This window comes from Mustela nivalis (assembly GCF_964662115.1).
Source record: "Mustela nivalis genome assembly, chromosome: 8".
Taxonomy (NCBI): domain Eukaryota; kingdom Metazoa; phylum Chordata; class Mammalia; order Carnivora; family Mustelidae; genus Mustela; species Mustela nivalis.
In genome coordinates this window covers 17428631-17456540 of record NC_139027.1, presented here as the reverse complement: position 1 = coordinate 17456540, position 27910 = coordinate 17428631, and the positions used below count along the sequence as shown (strand labels likewise).

The 27910-nt window shown below is 54.7% G+C and overlaps 1 protein-coding gene across 3 annotated transcripts in view; it reads right to left on the bottom strand.

Annotated features, from left to right (window-relative positions):
- Nucleotides 1-27910, bottom strand: part of KLHL29 (kelch like family member 29) — a 295790-nt gene that overhangs the window by 133677 nt on the left and 134203 nt on the right. For 2 of the 3 annotated variants that reach the window (XM_082744325.1, XM_082744324.1), the window contains one exon: nt 632-961. In XM_082744325.1, the coding sequence (XP_082600451.1) occupies nt 632-916 (285 nt within the window). In that variant the 5' untranslated portion in view covers nt 917-961. Of the gene's footprint in view, nt 1-631; nt 965-27910 lie in introns of all 3 variants that reach the window. The other variant, XM_082744323.1, reaches the window with a different exon arrangement.

The window sequence follows — 27910 nt, the reverse complement described above, 5'->3', positions numbered from 1 at the left end:
TTTGGAAGGGAGCAAATGCCCCAAAGCGGACTGCTGGGGCTCGAGGCCTGGGTCCCCAGGGAAGGCGCAACCTCAGACCAGCTCTCACAGACTTGGCGTGTCTCAGCGTCCCCCGCCGTCAGGCGGGGGGACAACCGCACCGATTCACGCGGTTATCTGAGACCGGGAAGACGCAATGTCTGGGAGACTTCTCAGCGGAGTCGTCAATAAGTGGCAGATTTAGGACCATTTATGCCTTACTGCTGGTCACTACCTTCTTGCAAACCCAAGTCACTTGGCACTGCAGGAGGACTCGCGTGGCCTCAAGTCGCCAATTTAAGGAATCTTTATGGCCAACTTGGAGGTCACCATCCCTACACGCACTGAACTAATGTGGCAAAGGACAGTGAGTGGCTTCAGACCTGCTTGTCTTACAGGTTAGTCACAGACAGACACTTTATAGCACGTGAAACCATGTGAACAAACAACGGTTGGTCGGCCCAGCTCCCGGGACGCCAAGACCCTGGGGAACACGGTGGCCGCAGGACACGGCGGCCAGGGCCCAGGCTGTGAGCCCATGGAGCCGGCCCCGGCCTTCGGGGTTAGAGGGCCCCCGTGCCCAGCTCCTGCTCAGGGAGGCCACCAGGCTTACCTTGGTGGTGACGGCGGAGGCAGAGCTGGCCACGAGGCTGGTGATGGCCTCGCCGCTGCCCGTCGTGCAGGGAGCCGGGGCTGTGGCAGGTGTGGGCAGCCGGGAGGGCACCACAGGCAGCGGCAGGAGGCCGGGCCGGGCACTGAGGCTGCTGGCTGTACCGCCCCCGGCCCCGGCCGTGGCATTGCAGATGCTGGTGGTCCCATGTGTCCCGTTGGCGCTCCACTCGCGGCGGTCCCAGCCCACCCGGTAATCTCTTTCGAAGCGGCTGTGATGCCGGGACATCTTGCTGGGCCGTGGCTGCTGCTCACAGGGAAACAGAGGCCGGACCTGCTGGCACAGAGCGGAGAGGAGGGCGATTTAGACCAATGGCAGCCCTGCTAGGATGCCAGGTGGGCAGCCACGCCCGTCGGCATCTAAGAAGCACCTTCTCTGTGTGCAAAGAAGGGCTTTCAAACGATAGCTGATCTCATGTTCACGGCAAGCCCGCAATGCATGGGCCATTAGCTTAGTGTCACGGGGGTGGGGTTGGGGGGATAAATGTGTCTGGGATCACGTGACCAAAGTGTAGTAGACAAGATTCGAACCCAGTCTCAGCTGAAGAGCGATGCTTTCTGTCCGCAGGGCCACACTGCCCTGAAAGATGCGTGTGCCTGTTTTAACTGTGGTTGGGATTCTATCCCACCGTCCTCACCGTGGAAGCAAGATCCTGGGGATCCCCCAACCCTATGACGGGGAGAGCAGCCGCAGCTGTAAATTTCTTTCCTAGCGGACAACACCCTTTCCTTAAACCTCACTGTATCCTTCGAGTCGCCCATGAGCTGGCCAGGCATGGCTCATCCCAGCTTAAGGACCAGGTTGCAGGTTGAGCATAAGCAACTTTCCTGACATCAGAGACATAGGAAGGGAGAAGGGGGCCAGGATCTCTGACCTTCAGGCTGTCGCCCATGCGGGACTGCAGTCTGAAAAGGTGTTAAGCCCCGGGGCGTTAGAAGTGCTTTACAACCCTATGATGTAGTCGCTGGCTCGAGACCCCCATGCTCCCTGCGAACCAGACATCTCCCATGAGACCTTCCTGAGTGTCTGAACGGGAGGCCCTCCGTGTTGTCATGGAGACCCAGACACACCAGGACACCGATGGCCTCCTGTATCACAAGGACTGGGCTTTGCTCTGCATTACGGTGACTTGCCCGGCTTCTTGTCCAGCCTGGGTCCAATGTCACCTTGGTCATGAAGGATGTAAAGATACAGGAGGGGCCAACTCAGCCAGAGGGGCCACAGCAAGCCTGATGCCGAGGGGAGAGAGAATGATAGAGTCTGGTCAATGGTAGAGCGGTCATGAGGTTGGGGTGGCAACTGTCCTGCACATCACGTCCTCACCTCGGGCCACTGCTCCAGCTCGGTTTTAACTCTTTTTATTCTGCAATCACTTCCTGTCTGGGGAGCGAGCGTCTGGAGGTCCGGGGTCGCTTCTGGCTCATTTTCCTATCCTGCAAAGTCAGCTCCGTCACGGCGGGAACCCGGGTCGGGGGGCTCTGGAATTACTGGCTAGTGGGTGGATAGGCTACCTCTTTTAAACATTTCTGTCACTCTGGTCTTTGCGCACCAGGTCTAGTTGTCAGCTTCTAGACCACAGAGCCAGCGCCTGGACCTACCCCTTGTGACCTGTTCCCTATGTCCTCCTTGTGTGGTTGCAGGGCCCTCGTGGCCACTGGCCCCTCCCTCGGCACAGCTCCCCCTGCCAGGCACAAGGAGCAGGCCCAAGCAGAGCTGACCGTGACCTCTTAAAGCGGACGGGGTGCTTCTTGTTTATTTTATCATTATGCTTCAGAGCTTACACAACGCCACGACATCATTTTTCCATCTACTCAATATCACATAATAAAAGATAAAAAAGAATCCCCTTTCGACCACCCCCTCACAGACTTCTCTGGAGAGAGTTGCTTCAATGAGCTCTCGAAACCGTTCTCCGTCCCGCCCAGGCCGCAGCCTGCTCTGACGGGGCTTCCACTCTGGCCACTCCTTGGGAGTCTGTCTCACCGAGGTCACTCATGGGTCACTCTCGCCTTGTCTTCTCTCACCTTGGGCAGGTGGCTCTCTCCCTCTCTTTCTCGAAACCTCTTCTCGGTGGTTTCTCACGCTCGCTCCTCGTTGGGTTCTCCTTGGCAAGCAACTCTTCCTCGGCTCATCCTTGGAGTTCCATGATTTCCTCCTCTTCCTTCCCCGCCCTACGCACTCTCCTCAGACAGTCTCACCAGCCGTCACCGCTTTCCCTAATGGCGCTCAAGGCTACATGGCGGGCTCCCTGTCCCTCCTGCACAGCACACCCACTGCCCCACCGTCTGAAATACTGGCTGCCCCCCTGCCAGGTGCCCCAACACTGGATGTCCCAGAATTAACTCATTGTTCTTTTGCCCCCTCAATCTTGGGGATTCCATCTTGCAGACAGGAGGTCCTGCCAGCTCTGCAAGCCCATGTCCTCACCTCCATCCACATATTCAACTCTGTCGCCCCAGCTGCTTCTCAAGTCTTCTCCCTCTGCATATCCACCGCCCCGACGTGTTGTGTCCCACATACATTATTTCCACGTCTCTCTGCTCTAGTCTTGCTCTTTTTACCCATTCGCTACCCAACTGCCCTTGTGACTTTTTTATTTTGTAAAGATTGATTTATTTGAGAAAGAGAGAAAGAGCGTGCACCAGAGGGGGTGGGAGGAGAGGCAGAGGGAGACGGAGAGAGAGTCTTAAGCTGACTCCGTGCTGAGCGTGGAGCCTGATGCAAGGCTCGATCTCATGACCCTGAGATCATAACTTGAGCTGAAACCAAGAGTCAGATGCTTAACCAACTGCACCATGTAGGTGCCCCTAACCTTGTGATTTTTTTTTTTTTTTTAAAGCACAAGTCTGATCATCATACTTTACTCTCCTGCTTTAAATCTTATCCTTCAGGATAAGGTCCAGGCTTCTCAGTGTGGTCCAGGAGACACCAGAGGATTCTAGCATCAACACTCATTCACTCTTCCCACCCCAGAGGCAATGCCTGGCCATTCCCAACACCTTACTAGTTTCTGAAGGCATTATGCCGTCTCTCAGCTTGGGGTTCAAGCCCATGTAGCTCCTTTGCCAGGAATGGAATCCCACTCTTTCCACGGCCAAGACCTGCATGTCTGTTATGACTCAGCTCAGGCACTAACTCTTCTAGGAGGCTGCACTGACCCACTTCTTCCAGATCAGGCAAGAGGGCCCCTGGCCCCCACCACTATCCCAGCATTAATGATTGGGGTATATTTGCTACCTTGAGAACAGTCCCTGCTTACTGTCTTTGTAACCTTAGCACATAACACAGGTGAAGGGTGTTCAGTACACATTTGCTGAATGAATAACCAACTATTTCTTCTTAATTGGGGAGTGTTTGCAGAAGAGACAAGCACATTTGTGTGAAGGGAGAAGCTCAGGCACTGGAAATTCCACGCAGGTACCACGGTCAGGAAATGCCCTATCTTCCTGGTAGGTCACACCTGCAGCCTCCAAGGACGGCTCCGATGGAGAATGGAATCTCTGCACGTTCAGGGTCAGCTGGACACCACCGCTTAGGCTCCTGTTTCCCAGGATTCACCTGCAAGGCTCTTCCTAATGATCAGTGCCTCAGGGCAGTTTCCCTGGGTTGGATCCTAAGTATGGCGGAGACAATGCCATGAGATTCACCACACCGTGACCTCTCTCCAACCAGGAAGACCTCCCCACTGCCTCCCTTGCAGTCAGGTTGGGAATCACACATCGGAATTCAGGCAGCTAGAATCAGTGGGGAGGAGATGGAGACATTCCGAGACCTGGCCCTTTAAGAGCACTTTCTACTAACCTCGGCCCCCTTCACCTGCCAGGGAAACCTTGGAGGTGCAAGAGGCTTGCCCCACCAGCGCTGGACTTGGCACGACTGGGACATAAATCTTCATCGTGTGAAGGCGCTGAGATTGCGAGGTTACTGGTTACTGAAGCCTCGCCCAGCCCGACTGATACCCTAAGTCAGCACTTACATTCCCACAAAACAACCCAACTTCACATGCTGTCAAGGAAATCATCTCCTTCCAGCTGGTGTGGACGGAGAGAAGCAGGACAGACTTGAGATGTGCCCACAGAACACGCTTGGGAGCAGGTCAATGGGGCCTCCTTGGCGCCAAGGATGCCTCCGATGCCCCAGAGCCCGTCGGCTCGCTGCCTCTGGGACTGCCTGCTGTAGAGCAATGAGCTTCACGACCCCCACGGTCCCAGCAGCCTGCACCCCCCATTGCCCCGCCCACTGCGCGTCTCTTCCAGGTTCTGTACCATACTAGAGTGGGGTTAGGGGGGACTCAGGCAGCTGGAGGCCCCACGGTCTGGTTTGAGCCTCATGAAGCGTATTCAAGACAAAGGTCAACGCCTTGCCTGCCAGATGTGGGTTAGACTTCATTCCTCAATTTAATTTCCCCTTTCGGACGGAATGCAAGACATGGGCTGCACCGTGAGTCGGCAGCGCGCCAGCTCCAGCGGGGGCAACTTTAGTATTTCCTGCTGGGCACAGAGCCAGCGTGTCAAACAGGTCCTGTGTGTCCACACCTGTGCCCGGGGTGGTGGTGGGGGGGGGACGGCAGCAGGACGTGCCCGTCGGGGCGGGTGGGGGCCCCCTGTGGACAGGGCACCTCAGAAAAGACAGGTCAAGCAATTACAGACAAGACACACAGATGTGCTCCCTTGTCGAGGTGAGCACCTTCTCCCGGCAGGCTGCCGGCGAGCTGGAGGAGCCTGGCACAGGGCCCTCCACCGAGGCACGGAGGGGAGCCTGAGCAGAGCCGTTTCCCTGAGTGTTGGGTGTACTTCTAGCTCCTGTCCCGAACCATCCTCTCACTACCCGTCTCTAGATCCCTGAGCTCCCCATCACATGGCCTTCTGTGCTGCTGATGCCCAGATCTGAACCATGCCCGGCTTCTACTCCGAGCCACAGCTTCCTTTTTTCCGGTTTTGCACGCCCTCTGAAAAGGAGCCATCTTCTGCTTAGAAGAAACTGTTTTAAGAATTTGATCCAAAGTTTTAGGTGGTGTTTATTTTGTTTTTACATTTTCTAAAACACGCTTAAGATCACCTCTAGAATGATAGAAAGGGTAATGTGCAATGAACGTCTTTTTCGTCGGGACTTTGGAATCCTATAAGAAATAGTTTGGGGCTAAGGAGCCTACCCTAGGCATCCTTCCCTGCCAGAAATTGGGGCTCACCCTATGCCTGGATTAAGGCCCAGTTCAGGCTCTGGGAACCCCACAGAGCTAGACTCTCTTGTGCTCCTGATCGAGTAGGATCCTGAAACCCGACCAGGCCCCAGTATTGGGCTACCTCTCTGGCCATCATTCAGTCTGGTCACTGAGTTGCTGGGATTCAGAGCCTCTCTGCAAAGGGGCCCACACTCCCTGCCCTGCTTGGTGAGGCCACAACCCCCTGGCTGCTGGCGTCTGAGTTCTGAGACTGTCCTGTCTGCTCTGTAAGCCCAGACCTCTCGGTGACCACTCCAGGACTCAGACCTGGGTCCCCAGGAGTGGAAAGAGAGCCAAGTCGGGGGTCAAGAGAGCTGAGTGTGAACCTCAGTACTACCCCTCACTCGTTCCGAAAACTCAGGGTTGCCTCAGGTTGTTTATGTAGAAAGTAGGATGGGGCAGCCCTACTGCCCCTGGACCGTGAGAATCCAGCATGACTCCCGTGAGTCCTCTGCACGGGCCAAAGAGCCCTGTCACTGGGCAATGATGGGGCCTGAAAGCTACAGGGTGGAAAAAGGTAGGCCAACAGGAACCAGTTTTCCAGGATGAGGACGAAGGAGACTGCCAACCATGAAGCTGTGTGGGGTCTGGTGTCTGAAACACACAGCCACGGACTCCCTGAGAACCCTGTGCTGGGTGCGTGGGACCCTGTAGGGTGCTCTGCCTTCCAAAGCCCCTGGGGTAGAACAGACTTGGGTGGGACAAAGGTCATCCTCAGCTGGATATCTGAGACATGGGGGAGCTTGTATCAGGAACCTCAGGGCCTGCCTCATCAGATTGCCTTTTCCCAGCACCTCAGGGTGCTGTGACAGACTCGGGCCCAGGTTTACAGAAGGCCTGGACCATCCAGGGCCTGAGAATAGCCTGGGTGTAGCCCGAGATAGCCTGAGGACCCCCAGGCTCAGTCCCAGTGCCTCCGCTGTGTCTCTGTCAGTCTCCCGGACACTTATTGGGTCCCAGATCAGCAACCCTGCCCTAGAGGTTCTCCTCCCCGTGAATAATTCATGAGTAACTAATCCAGAGGTGCGTGCGCCATAGTCCCCAGTGTTTTCCAGCCAGTCTGGGGCACGGGACCACTGTGCACACCACAGCACACATCAGGACGGCGATGCTCGGTACCCAGAGACACCTGTGATGTGCTCGGGACGCTGGTCGTCGCCACACACATTGCCGGGCCCGTGTGCACAGGCTGTAGCCAGGAGCCCAGGTGGCTAATGCCCCCTCTTGCTCATGTCACGAAGGGATATGCAGGCGCGGCCGCCGGCTGTGAGGGCCCTGAAGGCGTGATTAATCCACAGAAGGTAGGGGAGCCCGCACTGCCTCCAGACAGAGAGCTGAGGAATGAGCCACGGCCTGTCCAGCCCGATTGGAAAATGTATGATTGCCTCATTTGGAGGAGACGTGCTGCCAAGTCGGTTGGAACAGGCCGTGCCCATCTTTCTTATTTTCTTTTCCCTCTCTGCATCTTTTAGCCTTTCTTCTGAAGCAAAATAATAAATAGCAGCCGAAAGACCATTGGCAAATGCAACACAAAGGCAGGCTCCAGGCGCTGGAGAAGCCGGCCGGGCTGTGACTTGGCGTGGATGCTGGCGGGAGCTGGGGTGCCCCTCGGACAGGCCTCCCTGCTTCCTGGGGTTGCTTCAGCTCCCACTGACCCCCAGCCCAGGCGAAACCCCACTAACTCAGAAGACTTGCTTCTGGCTGAGGCTGCAGGAAGCAGTGTCCGCCCAGCCCTCTCTTCCTGGAGCTCAGACGCAGGCCTAGGACCCAGTGAAGGCCTGGCATGCTCTTCCTCCCACGGGGCTGCTGCTCCTGCAAGGCTGTGCTCCCTAAAGGCGGGACTCCTGCGGTATCCTCCCTGGGGCTCTCTGGGCATAGGCTTGGCCCCTGGATCCAAGTGGCAAGTTCCTTCCAGCTCAGAACACGCTGTGGGGTGGAGACTAGGTGAGGCGATACAGGTGCCTGGGCGTGAAGAATACAAGAAGGACTGCGTCAGGCTCCACACCACACTTGCTCAGTCCCCGAAGCGAGGCCTCCTCACACTGACCTCACCCGGCTCACCCTGGTTCTGGCGCGGGCCCTGAGGGAGAGATTTTGCTTGGGGCGTGTAGGTGTCGAGAACCTCGAGGGGGATATGAACCGTGTGGCTACTGGGTGTACGCTGAGGTGCCGGCCTGGGGCCCGAGGTCTGCTTCGGATCCTTTGGATCTGCTCAGGAACTAAGGGAGCTCTGGAACATTCACAGGCTAACAGCAGCCTCTGCCTGGTCCTCTGTAGGATGCGTGACCCGAGGTATGATTTTATAGTTAGTTTTTTTCTCTTCAAATACCAAAGCCCCAGTGGATGGAGACAGTCACACTTCCTCTTTGCTCTGGAAGGACCTTTTGCTTCTACCTTACCTCGCCCAGCCATGAGGGTCCTCGTGTGAGCCTGCCCGTCCCCTCCCCCCCCTCCCCCTACCATCAGTCACTCTCTCAGCAGGGCAAGTGTGGAGAGTATCCAGCCCAAGTGCCAGACCAAAGTGGCTCATTCCAGCCCTCTGTTTTAGTTGCTGGCAGGTTCCGCCAAGACCTGCTAAGCTCCAAGGTCTGGAGCCACAGGCAGCCTCTACCAGGCAGCCTGGGAAGACTGGGCACCTGCTTTATTTCCCAGGTCTTGGCCCATCCGGAGCTTTGGGGGAGACACAACCCAACAGACCCCAGACCAGTGGGTGGACTGGCCTCAGGGGAGGGTAGGGAGGGGTCCCGGCATGAAAGGTCCAGCAGCGGTCACAGCAAAAACTGTATGGCCTTATAGGCTCCCCACTCTTTCCCTCTGCTGGGTTCTTGGCAAGCCACCACATCATGTGCTTCTCACCACAGCCCGGCTGTGCAGGCTGGGATACACTTGACGCTCGCATTTCATGAGTGAGGCAGAAGAAGAGACCAGGGCAGGGGTAGTGGTTTGTGCCCACTAACCCGCAGCGTTGACTGGGGTCTGCAGCATCCCTCCAGGTACTTGTGGGAGTACAGAGTCACAGGCACTGTCTCAGCACTACTGAGGAGGAATCTGCCTTTTTTATAGGATCCTCAGTGGGGGACTCAGCTACAGGTTACAGCCCCAGAGTGCCAGCCCAAGATCCACCTCTTAGCAGGACCGGAGTTGGCCCTAGGGCCCAGGCCTTCTGACACCTGGCAAGGCTCACCACTGCGCCATGGTCCTCGGAAGGCGCTGGGGGGCAGAGGTATTTTGGGGGAAAGCCATAATCCATAATTACAGGGCTTAATACATGACCTAAAAAGACAAATGTTTCAAAATGCTTTTCTGATGATAGGTTTCAGGAAAAATGCCACCGATTCCTTTTCTGGGCACAATTGCTCACGCAAAAAGCAATCTCTCTGCCTCGGGAAGGTGGTATCCAGCGCCCGTTTTAGATGAACAATATTAAAAGAACAAGCCTCTCATTTCCCTCCCTTCCTGTGTGCACCTTTGCTTTGAGAAATCTGGCTGTGGGTTTTGATGTAGCGATTTTTTTTTTCGAAGAGACGCACATGATTCAGAGACTTTTCTCATGGGACTAATTGACTAGGCATTTGTGCTATTGCTACTGGTGTAAATCATTATAATGGTGATAATGAAAAATAAAAAAGATATTGGAACTGACAGTTGGCAACATAATATCCGCATAAATGGGGGGAAGAAGGGAGGCGTGTATAAATTAGGGGCTCGTAAACATCGGGATCGATGGGGCTGCTATGGCGGGCCCAGTTTGATCACTTACGGGGGGATGAGCCACGATTATCATTACCAGAAGCCATCTTTGTTCCTCTGACTCCCTATTCTTGGGGGCTCCGCGGAGAGCAGAATCCCTGAAATCTGGAGCCCGCTTTCCCACAGCCCTGCAAACACACGACTGCAGCCCTGGGAGCTAGACTTTGCCATCACCTCCCTTCTCCAAGCAGGCCTTCTGCTGTCTCGCAGGCCGCCTCTCAGGCACGCCTGATTATTCCAAATCTTGCAGAATTGACTAATTTGACGAGATCTCTCCTCACAGCAAATGGTGTTCACCAGTGACCCGAGCCGATGAATAAATCCCACTCGGTGCCTGGAGCCAGACCCAGCAACAAGAGTTGCAGGGAAGAGAGACTGATGCACGCTCTCTATTTGGCTGCCAAAAATGCTCTTGCAATTTGCTTTCTTCTAGACAAGAGTCTATTCAAAAGTCTATTTGGAAACATTAGGGAACGGCCGTCACATGGCCAGCAGATCCCACTGCCCGTGACAGGATATTATCTTCCTTGGGAGAGACTCCACCATGCTTTTATTTCCCCGAGTAAGTAGCGTCTGACAGTTTCGGGATGGCTCCGAGGGCCGGGGACATCCACATCCCTGTCCAGAGCGCGTGCGGAACCGACCGCCTCATTGGCAGGTGGGACCTGTGGAACCTTCTCGGCCAGCACATCGCTTCCTCGTCTCCGCCTCCGGTGGGGCCCGGGGGCCTTCTGCTTGTCTGGAATACCTTCCTGGGAAACCACCAAGTAGCCCACCGTCCCCGCTTCTAGGAGTCAGGACACTGTGCCTCCTCTTCCCTCCCGAGCAACCCCCCTAGCCAGGCTCTCGGGTTAATATGCAGCATCTGCCGGTTCCTCCTCGAACCACATCCGATATACTGACTGCCTCTGTCCCTCTCATGCCTGGCTCTGTGCAGAATCCCGAAGGCTGGTGCGGATGGGGCCCCTCTCCTGCCGGCAGGGAAAGCGGGGTTGCTCACAGTGGTAGGGGGCGCGCCGTCGGAAAACAGGGCGGCACGAACACACGGAACACGCCGGGGCTCAGGGGAGGGGGTGGCCTGCCGAGGCTGCCGCAGGCAGGGTCGGTCGGGATGGCCCTGCAGCCCAGGCAGGGTCGGTCAGGACAGCTCAGCTTCTCGGGGACCCCATTCATTCCTGAGAGCAGACTGCACTGGAGCTACGACAGCGGGAGGGCGGGCACGTGGGGGAGGAAATAAATGCAGCCGCGGCCCAGGATGGGAACGCCAGCCCTGCCGGCCAGCATCCGGCCTGCTCCGCTCACCCCAGCCGCGGGCTCGAACACACCTCTCCTCGACAGAGAGGGGCACCCAAAGGCCGGTGCTGCTCCCTAGGGGTGCCTCCAGGGATCAGCAGGGGAGGGGAGGAGTGTCGGGGGGCCTCTCGGGAGAGGTTTGTGTCCCCTGGTTCTGACCGCCGAGCCGTTGTCTTGGCTGCGCTCCTGCTGACCTCTCTACCGAGGGCCAGGCTTGTCTCCAGACCTCAGAGCCTCTTGGGCCCTCGTTTTGGGAGCTGCTCCCCTATCTTGACGTACTTGCTTCCGATTTTCAACCATCTTTATTCTATGTCCGTGGTTTTAATTTAATTTAATTAAAAACAAAACAAAACAAACCCACCCCGACCAGAGGGCAGCCTGTTGTGAGGTTGTGTGTTCTATCACCATCCAAGCATGCAAACGAGGCAGCCTCTGTTGACAGGTTCACATCTCCAGTGCAGAGCTGGCTGTTTGAACAGCTTGTGTGCAGTAATTGAAACATAGATTTTTGTTGCCTTTCTGTTTATTTTTAGATTAGCCAAGCAGGGACACTTGGCTTCCAGGCTGCCACCTCCACCCCTGTTGGGCAGTGTGGGACCACTGACCCCCTGCACGCCAGCAGCAAGGACCACCATGTTGCCTCTGGGGTCTCGCCCAGAACTGGCTTGGGTTTGTCCTGCACCTGACCCTGCTTTTGCCCTTTGCTGTGATCCCCAGGGCCCAAAGCCAGGAAGCCGGTGAATATAGAATGCCTGCCGGCTGTCTCCTAGCGCCCAGGTCCCTGAAGACTGCCTCATCCCCACTGTACTAAACTCTCACAGAAGCTCTGGGGTCGGCCAACCCCCTTGACGATAGTGGAACCGAGGCAACGAGTGTTAGGGCAGGGACAGACTAGAATCCAGACCTGCCATGCCCTGGGCAAAGAGGGGTCACATGGCTCAGAGAAGATGCTTTCAGGGTCAGTTATCTATTCAGGCCACTTCAGAACCAACTGTGGTCGCACCGCCTGGAGAGGTGGGTCATACTAGGATGATGGCCCCAGATCTCAGGGGCTTAACCTGTAATGTGTGCTATTTGCTCTTGGGACACACTCCCTGCTGGGCATCTGGGGCCCTGTGCCAGGCTGCCCTTCCCGAGTCCATGCTGAGGCAGAGCCTGCCTCCTCCTCCTCCTCCTCTCATTGCCGGGCTGGGCATATTGCTGGCGTCCCCCGACATTTACTGAGCCCAACTGTCCCGAGGGCAGGGGTGTGAGCAAGAAGGATGTGACCACACACCCGCACGTTCAGACCGATCTCATCTCCTACGGAGTATCTCCACCTCTACTCTGTGCCCCCTCTTCCCAGCAGCCCTCCCAGTAGACCCGGACAGCAGGCAGAGCTGACCCAGGCTGCCTCTGGCACTCAGCACGCCTCTCTTCTCATTCTAGATCCCACGAAATGATAGCTGTGTAGCAGGTTTGTTAAACAGGCTGAACTCAGTGGGATATCAACAGCAAACAGATTTCTTTTTCTCCCACTTCTTGCCTTTAAATCTACTCTGTTGGACCCAAACAGCTTTGTTCGGCAGGATGGTGGGGGGGGACACTTTTGGGTATGGCTTCTGTTATTATTACTGCTGCCGTTAGGATGTCTGCTACCGAGGCCTGTCAGTTCTGAGCATGTCCCATGTACCTGGTACCACGCGGGGTTGTCTGCACACCAGCTCTCCCCCAGTCCTCACGAGAAACCTGGGATGGCGGAACCAAAGCGAGGCAGCTGACGGGTTTCAGCGACCTAGCGGCCACACAGCTAGTAACTGGCAAAGGCAACTCTGAAAGCAATCCCGTCCTTGCCTCTTTCCACAGCTGAATCCAAGCTTTCCTGGATCTCTGACCTCGTGTCCAATCCACAGAACCTCCCCTCGCTCACCCAGGCTCAGGATCCAGTAGTGGGCAGGGGTGTGTGATGCGCTCCAGGTCTCGCCTCCTTCCTATTCACGAACTAGCTCCCGGCTTCCCCGAGTGGCCAGGAGAGAGGCCAAGCGGACAAGGGCAAGTTGTGACGGGAGCACCACCCACCTTTAGAGGTGACTCTTTTGCCTATGGGCCTCCTGGTGGCCTCTGCGCCCTGCGAGGGTCCTTCCTGCAGAGTGCCAATGACTGGCACCCTGGCGGGTTATCCTCTGGGGTAGGTGTCTTCCAAGACAGCTCCAGTCTGTCTCCCTGTTGCAGTGTACACTCTGGAAGCATGGCCATGACATCTCCTTGACCAACTATGGTCAAGATCAACTCTGGTCCTGCAGAGTCAGGCACAGCCTCAGTCCTCCCAGCTTGAGGGAACCCAGGTCATACCGTCCCCAGTGTTCCAGGCTCAGGCAAGCACCAGGAGGATTGTCTTGTGTTGATGTTGGCGGGCGGGGACGGGGGGTGCATGGAGGGCATCTCCCCAGGAGGAAGGTAAAAGCCTCAGCACCCATCCTAGCACAGCTCCACTCAGGGGTGTTCTCCCCTGCATTCTCAAGACCTTCCTAATATAGGATTTGGGGGAGGGATGGAGGGGGCCTGGGGCTATCTAGTTCCTGTTTTTAATGTGATGATACAGGGCACGTTTCATGCTCGGCCTTGAACCTTGTTTGAGTCTCTAAGACAACAGAAACCATCTAATTTAATATCTTGCTATGGATGATTCAATCCTTCTCTGGTTCAGTATTTGCCTCCTCCAGGAACCCTTCCTGGTGATGTCAGGTTATTCTGCTACTTCATCCTTTGGCCATGCTGCCTATTAGCCCTTGCTCTGCAGAGTCCCATGTACCCAATCACACACTAAACTCTGAAAACACACAGGATGGGCACCTCCCCACTGGTTGTCTGGGCGGAAACCCTACTTACATCCATCAATCATACCCTTGGCCCACAGTCACATTCGTGTAGATGCTGGCTGCACAGAGCTCAGGCCCAGGGTCTACTAAGGACAAGGGAGTGGGCAGCCTGAGGATAATTGGGGATGACAGAGTCAGGGCCACTGAATGGGTGCTGGACAGCTGTCTACAGGCCAGATCTCAGCTGCAGCAGCCCCAGGAGAGGGAGTGAGACGCCCATCTGTTCTCAGCTCTACCCAATCCAGGCTGCAGGGACAAGCAGCCCATTTACAAGTGACCAGCCTGCAGCAGGCACCCAGGGCAGGGCTGACACCCCAGTGTCTGGAGTTCAACAAAGGATGCTACAGAGGTCTGGGCTTGGATACGGGGGTCGGGGGGGATAGGGGTAGGAAGGGAGTCCCTGCCTGGGCCTGGGGGACTCTGGCGTCAAAAGCCAGCCTGGCACCATCGGGGCCGACTTCCGGGACCAGAATGAAAGGAGCTCAGTATTACCCACGCCAGAGAAGAGGACTGGCCTGGGGCCCCTTCCCTGGCTGCCCAGGAAATGACTGTCCTCAGGAGCAACAGGTAGGGCGTGCCCAGCCTGCAGCCCCCCGGGGCCCTATGGGAAGTGCCTGGTGAAGGCATCACGAAGTCAGAGAGATAGAGACGCCAACACGCCCTTTGCTTGCATGGGCTCAAGGGGTGCCTGCCTTACTCCCCACACCTGAGCTTTCGCTTGCCTTGGCCTCCTGACCTGCGGACTCCTCTCTGTTGTGCTGAGCCTTCCTCAGCAAGCTGCAAGGGGAGAGTAAGGAGGAAAGGCAAGGAGCATTTACCGAGCACCTCCAGCACACCTATCACTCGCAAGTCCCTTAAGCTATGGGAGTCCTAGCACGGCCTCCATTTTAAGGAGGGGGGAAACCGAGGCCCCCAGATTAGGTGCTTGCTCTTATCTCTGGCTTTAAGGCGGGCTCTTTCCACTTCCCCTCTGACCCTGGACTCTTTGACAGCTGCAGCTGTGCAGACCTTCACCTCAAACTCCTGATGCTTCTTAGAGGTGCAGCTGCCCCGACTGACGGCTGTTCTCTCCATCTCTCTCTGGTATGAACCTGCATTATCTCTCACCTGGGTTCTGTTGGAGCCTCTGAACTTCCCTGCCCTCGTTTGGCGTATTCTCCACGCAAGAGCCCGAGGGATCCTGATAAAATGCAAGTCAGACCATATACCTCTTCAACCCAATCCTTGTCGTGGCTCCCATGTCACCTTGAGAAAAAGCCAAACCCTTACACGGTCCGCGAGGCCCTCGTGCCCACTTCCCTCTCTCACTCCGTCTCTCCACACGGCCCTCCTTGCATCTTGTCCGGCAGCTTAGGCCCCCTCCTACCTCAGGACCTTTGTACCTGCCGCTCCCTCTGCCTGCCCCACCCTTCCCCAGTATGCTCAAGGCTAGTGCTCTCATCTCCTCCAGGTCTTTTCTCACATCTTACCTTCTCGGTGACTTCCTCCGATCATCTTATTTTGAAGTGACCAGCTCTTCCCTCGTTTTCTTTTTTGACTGCTCTTCATCCTTCCCTCAGACGACACAGTTTACTTAGATTTCTCTGTCCCCCTCACACTGAAATACAAGTTCTCTAAAGGCAGGGCTTTATACGTTTCCATGCATTTAATCCGCACAACACTCCACTGTGATGATGGCTCTCTCCGTTTTCCCAATGAGGAATCGGAGGCACAGACGCGTCAAACAACCTGCCCAAAGTCATCCGGCTCGGGGGGGTGGATGAATCCGGATTCCCACCCCGGGCAGCGTGGCTCTTAGTCACTGCTCTCTGACCACCCGTTCTGGTCACCGCTGTATCCCGGCTCAGACAGTGCCGGGCCTCACGTGAGCGCTCAGTCAACCATGAACGAATGAATGAATGTGTGACTCCCACCACCCCACGTCAGCATGGGCCTCTGCTGTCCCCTCCCCACCACAGATGGAGCCATCCTGGATTGAGGATGAAACCCCCGACGTGACCCAGCCCAGCTCCCACCCCTTGTCCCTGTCCAGAACACCCCCCCCCACCCCTCAGCCCGCTGCCTCAGAGCCCTGTGAGTCTGCTGGGCGGGTGGAGGGGTAGGGAGACTTGATGGGCTTCTTCAGCCCCGAGCAGAGCATCGTATTCATAATGCACCAGCACCGGGAGCACTCGGAAGGGAACAGCCCGCGCTCCCCCAGGAGCAGACACATCTACGACGCAATTCCTTCGAGGAAAATTACTCAGGCAGCCATTTATTAAAACACAACTGCTCCTGAGGAGGCCTTTCGGCAGTGGAAATACCAAATAGCTTTGAAGCTCCAGCCGTCCCCGAAACTGATGAAGCAGGCTCCTAGGCACTATCTGACTTTTAATCTGTCTGCTCTTTCCCCATCTGGAAGGGCTAATGAAATGCTACACTGTGAGGAAACCAGGAAATCAGTAGCATCGGAGGTGAGGGACATATATTTAATTTCTTGCCTTGGTCTGCTATTTGCATAAACCTCCAGGGAATAACCAGTAGAGGAAAGAGGAGAAAAATAACACTCCAGGACTATGGGGCCAGGCACCGTGCTGCGGGATCATTTGCATTTGACTGTACAGCGCTCAGGGTAGACTAGGGAGGGACGTTTCACTGTGGTCTCTCTGGGAGAGGTGGTCTCTCTCTGGGGCTCCCCGTGTCTGTGTCCCCCTCTTTCTTGGGGACCACGGTGAGACGACACTCCCCAGTCCTGCTTGGTTCTAGCTGGGGCTGTGTAACTAGGTCTTGCCAGAGTATGCAAATAGGGTGTGCAAGCCACGTGGGTTCCTCCAGATCTACACCTTCTTCACCATCTTTCTCTGTGCCCTGCAGGAGATGACAAGGCCCAGGGGAGGAGCTTTGGTTCTTGTCAGGGTCACAGACAGACCCACTGACCACCTCCCCTCCCCCACTCCACCCCTTAACCTGTGATTTGGAAAAGAAACAGGTTTCTACTGGACCGAGCCGCTACACTTTGGGATTCCTTGTTTAGCAGTTACACTGCCATGACTAACGCAATCTTAATTTTACAGATGGAGACACAGAGCTTCAGAGAGTTGAAAGTGGCTTTTCTGAGGTCACAGAGAGCCTGGATCTAGCCAAGCATGAGCTACATGTTAGCGAGACCTGATTTCCCTGCCTCGGGTGTCCCAGGTGAAAGGCAGCCTGTTCTGAGCCTATCTTCCAGCTCAGCTCCCCGGGGCTGAGCAGCGCACAGGCTGACTCCCTGAGGTCCCAGGCAGGGGACCGTCCCTGGGGGATGGTCTCCCGCAGCCTCCATCGTAGAGAGTGGATGTGGGAAGGGCAGGGGCTGGATGCCGGCTCTCGGGGGATTGTCTTCTGCAAATGCCCGGCAAGCCCTGTGGACGGCACGTGCTTTGTGGAAAAGGTCAACTCCCGAAAGCAGGAGACTCAGCAAATCCCCAAATAGCCAGACCCTGAGCGGGGGCCGTCCCTGAGTGCACGTGCCATCTGGAGAGGGAACAAGAGCCGGGCAGAGGGGGCAGCGCCTCCCCCCACAGACCCGGTTCGGCCCAGGGCTAATCCCGGCTCGGACCGGTGTCTCTGCGGCGGGAGCGTCCTGGGCGTGTGGCTTCCAGGCAGGCGGCCCTGTAGAGGCTGGAATCAGTCCTCTAGACGCCTCATGAATTTCTGCTCCTTAATGAACATGTGCACAGAAGAAGATCCGATGGAAGAAAGGATGGGAAAAGCACAAACTTGCCAGGGAAGAAATACGATTGCCAAATTCCGAGGGGCTATTTTAAACAACAGATTAAAGGGATGGAAATTAAAAACAGAACAAAACAAAGCACCACACCACCCTGGTTGCCTGGGTGAGCCCTTTACTCTCATTAACGCGGCTTCCCAAGGCCACTGGCGCGCCGACTCCAGGACGACAACACGCGGGCTGACTCCTCCAACTGCTCCCTGGGGTGCCAATTACTTCCCGGGATTAATTCTTCCATTTACCAGACCGCTCCAGCAGTCGTGCCGCCGCGGCTACAGCCAGAAACAAGAGCTCCTGGATGGAAGGCCCACCTACTGGTTCCTGGGAGCTGGACGTTGGGCCGAAGCCCACAGATCCTCTTGCACAAGAAGGAGGCACCCGCCCTGCTGTTCTCCGCCGGGAGCACCGATTGTGTGGGTTTTTGGCTTGGACTTAGAAAAAAACCCCATGTTTTCAATCGTGAGGGGCTTGAGCGAGAATGGAGAACATCCTGTGTCTGAGACCAGGAATCCGGGGAGAGAAGCTGCCTCGGATGCCGGGACTCGCCCAGCATGCCCGTCAGCTTGTCCTACCGTCCCACGAACACAAAAGGCCCACGGTGCTGCTGCCAGGCTCCCAGCCCACCAGCCAGCTCTGGCCAGCACTCAGCACTGTGCCAGGGGCTGTGAGGGGCAGCCGAGAGGAGTGGGTCGTAGAGCTCACTCCCAGGGGCCACCGTCTGGCAGGGCTGGGCCAACCCTCAAGGGTATGGGAGGCCATCAGACAGCTAGTGGTATTTCTGCCGAGCACGTACTTGAGCTCCTTGAGTTCTGAGACCCGGTCTTCTCCCCCTGCCTTCACCACTGCACCCCACGGAATCAGCCAGGCGTATGGGGTCCCATCCTTCTGTCCGTCCAGTCATCCCTCCTCTCACCCGCCCAACCACCCACCCACCCCTCGGTTCATTTCTCCACCCATTAACGCATCAACTATTCAGATACTTTGCCAGGCATCAGGAAGATTACTGTAGAATGAGAAAGGTCTGAGCCGACCTCAGCTGCACAGACTGTGCTGTCCGGTATCCATTCCTCCTTCATCTGATAATAGAATTCCTGCTTCCCATGTGCACAAGGCCCATTAGGCAGGTTTCAGGTGTTCTGACCCACCCCCAGGGGGAGCACGTGACCAAGCCAAGCAAATCAGTGGGCTCCAGCCCCCTGGCCATAATTACTCATTCAGAGTTCTTGGCCCAGACAGACCCAAATCCCTCAGATCGGATGGAAGAGCTCAGAAAACAAAGGTCTCTCTTCCCTCAGAATCAGGAACAGTACGGTTTTTGCAAGCTGGAGCTGCTCCTGGCCATCTTCCCTGATTGTGAGGAGGAAGCAATCTGCAGAGCAGAGAGTGAAGCCAGCCAGAGAGAGAAGCAGAGATGGGAGCCCGACAAGAGTTCTGATATTCTAGGAACTCTTGGGTCTAGCTATGTCGGAAGCTGTTGCCGAAACTTTCAGTTACAAGAGCTAACACATGCTCTTTTCTGCTTAAATTAGCCTGGGTTGGGTTCCTGTCTGCTGCAATCCCAAGAGTTCTAGTATGTTCTAATACACGATTAGAAGAGCTAAGTTCTGTGCTGCTTAAGAGGAAGTCTGGGCTGGAAGGAAACTTCTTTGTGACTCTCTGGGAAACAGGAAGGATTCAGAGAGAGGGAGAGAGGAAAGACGCCCAAGATGAAAGAACAGCGTGGGCCAGCATTGCCCAACAGAACTTTCTGCAATGATGGGGATTGTTCTATAACCTGTGCGATCCATGTGCCAGCTAGAATCTGTGCTAGCCTCTAGCCACACATGGCTGCCTAGTCCTCCAAAACTGGCTATTGTGACCGAGGCACAGAATTTTTAATTTTCCAGACTCTTCCCCATTTATGATGGTTCAATTTACGATGTGTTGACTTGACGATGTCGCGAAAGTGATACCCGTTCAGTAGGAACCACACTTTGAATTCTGAATTTGGATCTTTCCCCAGGCCAGTGATATGCAGATACTCTCCCGTGATGCTGGGCGGGTGCGGCAGCCACGCGACCACAAGGGGAAACAACCAACCCACTGACAGCCATTCTGTTCTTCACTCTCAGTACAACATTCAGTAAGTGATATGAGACATGCAACGCTTTCCCCTACAACCGGCTCTGTGTTAGACAATTTTGTCCCACCGTGGGCTAATGGATGCGTTCTGAGCACAGGCAAGGTAGGATAGGTTAAGCTTGGATATTCGTTAGGTGGCCTAACGAGATTTTCATTTTACGATGCATTTATCAAGACGTAACTCAGCTATATGCTGAGAAAGATCTATATTTAATTTTAATTAATTTAAATACTACACCTGTCTGGTGGCTACTATACTGGGCAGCGCAGGTGTGGACAAAGACCCTGGGGAGAAGGTGTGAAGAACAGGGGGCTCTTCCGGGGGGTGGGGAGGCAGGCATAATGGAGACGGATCAGAGGATGGACAACCGGAAACAGAGAGATCGCTGCAGACACGGATGCCAAGTCACCTGGGGAGGCCTGATGAGGGTCTGACGTGGCAGCAGAGACAGGAAGGAGGCAGACAGGAGCAGTCAACGGACAAAGCCAACTCACAGGACGGGGGAGCTGGGGCGGCCACTCACGGACACGAGGCACGCAGAAGAGGATGCGCGTGGGGAAGGCAAGCAGAGGGTTTTGTTTTTGGATTATCTGGAATCTGAGGTAGGAGAATGCCAGGATGAAGGTCATTTAACAGAAAGCTGGAGGCTGAAGACAAAAGGTTTGGGGGCCATTGGTGGTTAGCAGGGAACTGGTCAAACTTGTAGAAAGACAAATGTATGCAAGGCTAGAACCATGAAGAAGATTCCCAGGAAGAAGTGGTCGAAAGAAAAAACAAGGACAAGAGGCACAGGAAGTAACCAAAGGGAGCGTGAGCGATATAGCATGGTCCTAGTCCGCGGGGATTCTCCGCGAGAGGCTCATTTTTCTTACCTACAGACATAGTTCTGAGATAACTGAAATTGATTCCTTTAAATATCCAATCTCAAACAAGAACAAAGCATTTTAGCCATTTTAAAGACAAAATGTCTTGAAATACACTGCCTCCTTCCCAACATGCTGCACAGAATGTGACCTATTAGATACACACAGGGCTGCAGACCAGCATGACACGGGGGTCAAAAGACCGGGCAGGAGCAGGTCCGCGTGGCTGGCCCTGGCTGCGGGGCCTCCCACCCGCGCACAGCGCATTCTAGGGCTTTGCGACTGCTTCATTTCCCATCAGCTTCCACCAAACACTGCTCGCTTCTGTTCTCCTTCCAACTCCTCTCCTTACTCTTGCCAGATCGAGTGTTTATGAAATCAGCTTTGAATTCAGAATCCAGGTAGTCAATCTTATAGTCCATTTGCATTTTTTATTTTTAAAGAACAATTCTGAATTAAAGCCCACGGGACCGATGACGAAGAACGTATGGATTCCGGGTACACACACCTGGTGATGCCTATTGGTCCTGTCAGCTCCTCAGAGACGCTCTCCTGTCTTTGCTCAACCTAGGCTCTGGGCCAGAGAGGTTTCCAGGTAAATGAGAATTGGTGGGAAAAGCAGGTGCCCTGACAGTCTTGCCACCCAGGACTGCTTCTTCTAAAAAAGATCAACGGTACACATGGTCACGTCTTCAAAAATGTCGAGAACAGACACGGAACGCTAGTGTCAGTCCGGCTACGGCTCGGAAAACAGAGTGACACATTCCGCAGTGTTCCTCCCCACAAGCAGAGATCATTGCTCACGCTCACCCCCACAAAGCCACAGGCACACTCCTCCCAGTGACTGTGATGCACTTTTCAGCCATGATTCAGCTTCCCACGTGCCAGTGAGCATGGGAGGTCTGGGCAGCAGGCAGCTGACCATGGGCAGCAGACAACCCTCTTGTTGGGGGTCTTGGCCAAAAGCTTTTTGGCATCTTGGTAAAAATAAAACAGAACAAGAGCAGAGCCAAGTGGATCTGATGTAGACTTAAAAATTCCAGCTTTGCATCGAGACCAGTGGGCTCCCTTGCCAAAGAAGCGGACTTCAGGCATCTTTGGTTCTCAAAGAGTGGTCCCTTGGGAGCCTGTCAGGAGCACAGAATCCCAGGCCCTACCCCAGCCCATACTGAATCAGAATCTGCATTTTAACAGATCATCAGGGGGAACGGGATGCACAATTCATAGGCTACTGAAGTGTTCAACGTTGTTCCTGTGCTGGCTGTTGCAGGGAAAGCTGAGCCTTGGTCCTACTTCTGCACTCGCTGTGGAGTGAATTTGGGGACCTCCTTCTCCTTTGTGGCCTATGTTTTCCCAAATGCTAAGTGGGGTCCAGACCAGTGGGTTCAATGATGTGCCCACATGTTCGTCCTCAAAACGGGGTCTGTAGGTACATCTGGTGTCAACAGAGTCATTTTCCTTTGCAGACCAGAGCCTCCTTTCTCCTTGGGGAAGAATCACCGTGGGGTTTCAGAAATATCTCCTACCCTCCTGCAAGCTGTGACATGCATCCTGACCCCCTCGGGACACGTTCCAAAGCCTCCAGCAGCCCAGAACATTGAACCAAGTGAGTGTCATTAGAATCCAGCCCTTCCTTCTGAACTGGCATCTATGGTGGCCCAAGACCTGTCCCCCAGCTCCCTTCAACATGCAGCTTCTTGGAGGGGGCCAAGCCCCACAGGCCCAGAATCTCAGCAAAGAGCCCATGGACCTCCCCCCCTTCCTAAATATCTCCGGTTTCCTTTTGTCCTTGTGGTTCTGTGCTCTAAATCTGCCCACAGAGGAACCCTGATCTGTTTCATAGTGAAAACAACTCTGCATTCCCAGTACTACCGCAGCTGATAGAATACTGGTCATGAGTGGTTAAATAGGCTGCCTCCTCTCGATCTGCCGGAGGGGTGTGTATGTGTGTGTACGTGCATGTAATTGTGTTACACACAGGGTCACGCAGCTCATGTTTCCGCTCGGTGCAGGGATCTACAGCTCGAAACCTGCCGAGACAGGCAGACTGCAGGCAGGTGCGAACCAGAGGTGGGCTTGTGTGGGGCAAGAGCCATGCACACTCAGCCAAGCTCCACAGAGAACAAGAACATAACAGACAGAAGGGGCGTGCCAGCCAGTCCAGAGCAGAATGGTCTTCCACTGTGCCTGGAGAAGGGTGTATGTGTGCATGTGTGTGTGTGTGTGTTGTTTTCACAATTCATTAGGTAGGGGGAGAAACCAGAAGTTGGTCTTAGAATGTCACTGTCCTTAGCTACAATGGGTCTTACGTACGTATAGACAGCCACTCCAAACAGTATATCGTTTCTTTCTACAAGACGGGCTCAGGACATCTCCATTTCTCAATGGATCCTCTTTCTGGTCCCCTCAAGACCTGAAGACAACAGACCGTTATGGAGAGATAGCAGGACTCAACATTCCAGGTCTGTTTGGCAAACAAAGAGGCCATGAGCCCCTTGTGGAATGTTGCTGCTGTGTGGAGCCATTCTCTCCTCTGAGGGTGATGGGGGCACTGTTAGGACATGCAGGGGCAAATCCAGTCTGGTCCTGAGGCAGATGTGGGGACCGTTGGCCTCCTAAAGTCCTCAGCCATGGGCCTGTCTGGGAGCCTGGCTCCCTGCTGTGACAAGGGCTGGCGTCACTCTGCATTACAGGTCAAGCACCAACCCGCCCTGACAGCCAGCCTCCTAGAGGGCTCTAATTTCTCCAGCCAGGGACCCCTTAGGTCTTGAGGATGGCGTCACCCCAATTATGAAGCTGGGAGATTCTGGAGCCATAAATGAATATCCACCCCTTGGCTGTCAGGTTGAGGCTGCATGTCACCTGAGAAAGTCAACATGAGAAAATCAAGTGAAACCAGGGTGTGACTGTTTGTCTTGACAAAAGGACCCAGCCTTGAGGAGGGACCCTTGTCACCCTTCAGAGTGCAGACCTTACACTCTGATTTTAAGAAAGGAGCAGGCAGTCAGAGGTCGTCTGTGTTCTTTACATCTGGGTTTTCAGTACAAAAAGCACATCTCCGGGCAAACATGGCCTCTAAGACAGGGTAAATCACAATTTAGGGAGGCCACAAGGCAGGCTTAGGCTTTGGATTTTTTTTGTTTTTTTTGGTTCTTTTCCTTCAAAATCTAAAAAATTGTGACATAATATACAGAATATAAAATTGACCATTTTCGTCATTTTAAGAATCTGCATCAGTGGTATTAAGTACACTCGCAAGGTCATGTGACCATCACCACCACCCACCTCCAGAACTTTCACATCTTCAGCTCATACTCATGAACCACTAACTCCCTATTCTTCCCTCCCCACCAGCCCATCATAACTGCCTTTATACCTTCTGTCTCTGAATTTGACTCCTCCGGGGAACTCATATGAGTGCAACCAGACAGTATGCGTCCTTTCGTGTCTGTTTCGTGTCTGGCTTATTTCATTTAGTACAATGTATTTAAGGTTCATCTGGGTTAGAGTATCTACCCGTGACTGTAGCAGTTCCTTCCTTTTCAAGGCTGAATAATAGTTCATTGTGCTTTGTTTGTCCATCCGTCCATGAATGGGCCCTTGAGCTGTTTCCACCCTTTGGCTGTTATGAATAACGCTGTTATGAACATGGGCACACAGATATTAAAGGAGCCTGGGGGTCTGCATTAATGTTAACCCTCTGCCCTCTGGTGACAGGTGGCCTCCAGCTGGTGGCTGAGCAAGGCCACAAAGCTGAGAACCGGCACTAGGCAGCTCTGCAGAGGCAGGCTAGGGCGAGGGCGCAGGGGAGCAAGGGGGGTGGGTACACCTCTGCACCCAGACGAGGCTCGGGGTGGAAAGGATTATAATTCCACAAGCACAGAAGCTGTTCTATCCCTTGGCTTCTGGAGTGGCCCTGTGACACGCTGGCTTTAGCCACACTTCTCGATGCCAGCTCACACCCGAGGAAGGAGAAGACAGGGGCCAGCACAGCCCCTCCTACTTGGTCCGCCTGGGCAGGCTGCACTTTTTTTTTTTAATTAATTAATTTTATGGAGATGCAATTCCCATAAAGGAACAGCTCAGATCTTAAGGGTGCAGTGTGACAAGTTTTGATAAATGTATGTACCTGCATAACCCCCACCCCAATCAAGGGGCAGGCCATCTCTGTCAGCCCAAACATTCCTTCGGGCCAGGCTGCATTTTGGCAGTGTCTTTTAGAGCAGTCAAGATTGCTGTAGTATCAACAGGGTTAGGGGACTTATAAAAAGCCTGTTGGGGATTCTGTGCTGTGAAACCTGAGATGCCCTCAGCCCTGAGTCACCACAAAAGGCAGGGTTTCCCCCCCCTAATTTTGCACTTTGTTAGCTACCCACAGTGGTCTGGCAAGGGAAGTTCTGCATCACTGGAGCCCAGAGCAGACTGTGGGCCCCAAGAGCCACTCAAGTCCCATTCAGGCTATAAGCCTGTTCAAGCCCTGGCTCTGGGCCGGGCATGGGACTGGGCACAGCCATGCCAGGTAGGGGACACGCTGCAGAATAGGAAGAAGAATGGCATCTGGGCTGGGGCCCAAGTTCAAATCTTGTGATGCTGCAGAGACATCCATCATTCCGGCCACGGCCCGCGGGAAGGCTTTCTGGAGGCAGGGTGGCCAAGCTAGCCCTTTCAGGGATGCAGGGGATTTCAACAGGAGGCCGGAAAGAGGAGAAAACTCCAGGCAGGGAGGACACTGCGTCAGCGAAGGCGCGGAGACATAAGACGAGCCATCGTTTACGGAATGGCTGTGACGTAGGAGTTTCACACCATGACTTTGTTTAACAAGAATAAAATTACGACGATGATGGCTGCCCTACGAGGGAAATCCGATGAGGTACAATGTGGCTAAGTGACTTCCCAGGATTGGGAATTCAGCCCTGGCTCTGGATGTTTCTGAGCCCGTGTTCTGCTGCTTTCTGTGCTGTGGGAAGAAATACACTCTAACCAAAGCTTTCGCCTGCTGCACGAGGGGAGGTGGTGTAGGGACCGAGGCCTCAAACCACCGAGGACTTTCGAACCTTGGTGCTTCCTCACTTGGTTCAAATTCCATTAAGATGACAGGAACAATACCGCATTCACAAAAGGACCTCTGTAAACTCCGCATTTTGCACACACCTCTCTCTCTCTCTTTTAATATCGTAGGAAAATCTTATTTATTTAAAGTAATGGGGGCTAATTAGTAAAATCATTTTTTCTATAAGCAGTGTTATTTATACACAATGGCCCAGAGCAGGCTGAGAAGGTTGGAGGCAGAGGTGGCCTATACTTAGCACAGCTGCCCAGGAATGGGCCTTCTAGAGTGTGCTAGCCTGAGGAAATTCTCCTTTCTCCATTGCTGTCAATGCCTCCAATTCTGGCTTGCACTGTTAGTCCTAAGAGAGGAGGGGGTGCCTCAAACTCCTGCAAATGTCATCTGCCTTCCCTTTACCCCAAGCACCCTGCTCCATCCGGAGCTGGCAGGGGAGGAACTCTCCAGAAGCCTCCGCTGTACCTGAATTTTCTCTGCTAGCCAGGGTCAAGGCTCCCCAGGAGAGACATAGAAGTTGTGTCAGAGACCAGGAGCTCCTTGTGTTGCATCAACTCCGTAACTCCTGGGAGGGGCTCAAGTCTTCTTCAACACCTAATGCCACGAGTCTCTTTAGCACCCCAGGCTGGATGGTCCCAGCCTCCTCCCCAGAGTGGGTGGAACACCAGCCCAGAAGGACGCGCTCGGAATGACAGGCATCCCTGGACACAGAGTCCAGATTAACCCTGCATCCCCAGGAGTGCCCAATAGGTAGCCACATTACAAGGCACACAAAGATCTGCAAACACACACACACACACACACACACACACACACGCACGCACACCGTCCCTTTCACTCACAAACACACAGAGGTTCTCTACTGTCTTTGGTCCCCCAGGACAGCCGTGTACGGCCACCAGCCTTTTCCTCTCCAAAGATCTCCAAACCACTTCATGTGCACGGAAGGAGGGAGAGCTGCCTCTCAAATGGGGAAGTTACTGGGTGGCAGAGAGCCTCGTGAGCCCCCCGAAGTCCAGGCTACGCAGCCCCTCGTACTCTCAGCTTGGGGTATCTGAGACGCAATGGAGCGGTCCTCAGGGCCTCCGGGCCTTCTCACTGCCAGCAGAGCTCCTCCCCTCTGCCCGTGCGCACATATAGCTGCAGGGCTGGCTCCTTTCTCAACAAAAGTTCATCCTTCTCCAGTTGGTAGTGTGGAGCCAGGCCAATCCCCCTCCCTCCCCAGAATGCTCCTGGGTTTGCAGAGGCCTCCAGCGAACCACAGACCTCCCTGCCCTGCCCTTCTCCGGGTACAGAGAGTGGGAGAACAAGGCTAGGGGTGAACCCCCTCCTGCCCAACCCCCACACTCTGACCCACAAACCACAGGCTCTCCGTGTGGAGGGGCTCCCCACGCCCCAGGCCTCAGCCACATCTTGTAAGCCCACCACTCCTGCAGTCCCGTCTCGAAAGAAGTGTTTTAGCTTCGAAAGAAAGCAGGATTTAGGTAAAACCTAGGAGGCAGTCAAAGTCTACCCCCGGTGATGTGAATCCCATGATGGCCTGTTGGCAGGGGCTTCACTCCGGACCCTGGAGCAGGGGGTGGTGTGTGGTGCAGCGGGGGTGTGAGCCCACTACACACCTCGCCAGCTCCCGCCTGTCTCCCTTTGGCTGTGAGTGGAGCACAACGCGAACCAGAGTATTTCCTCTCCTTGCCAGGGAGCCGTTGCTGTGTGTGCACTCCAGGAGGAGGCCATTACAGGGAGTTAATAGAGTTTTAAATTTGTTTTTAAATTTTATAATGTAATTCATCAAATTCAGTGTCTGAGCACAGCATTCACGTTCAGTCCTGGCGGCGTATGTCGAACTGGCCCCAGCCTTCCCCAACCCCGTTCCCCCAGAGGAAAAGGTTAACTCTTAAGGGTAACTGGCAGGCACAGCCACTAAGGGGCGAGAAGGGCAGCAGGGTGGGCCCTGCGCGGCATGGGTCAGTCTGGAATTGGTCTAATGGAAAGGCTGGTGACTTAGCGGAGATGCTCTGGGCACCTTTCACGAGCGGGGACCGTAGAGGATGCCCTTGGCCTTGGTCACCTTGGTGAGATGGCCATCTGAGTGCGACCATGAGGGGGTGCTGGCCAGAAGCGTGTCTGTGAGGGTACCAGGTGTCAGTGAGAATGAGCAAACACCAGGATGTGGAAAGCAACCATGCAGTCTGCGGATTAGGGACAGATGTGAGCACGATTTCTGCTATTTTTCACCCAGAAGGATTTCCTTTAAGGACGTGTTCAGCTGAACTTAGGATCATTATTGTAACTTGGGATCAGTTGC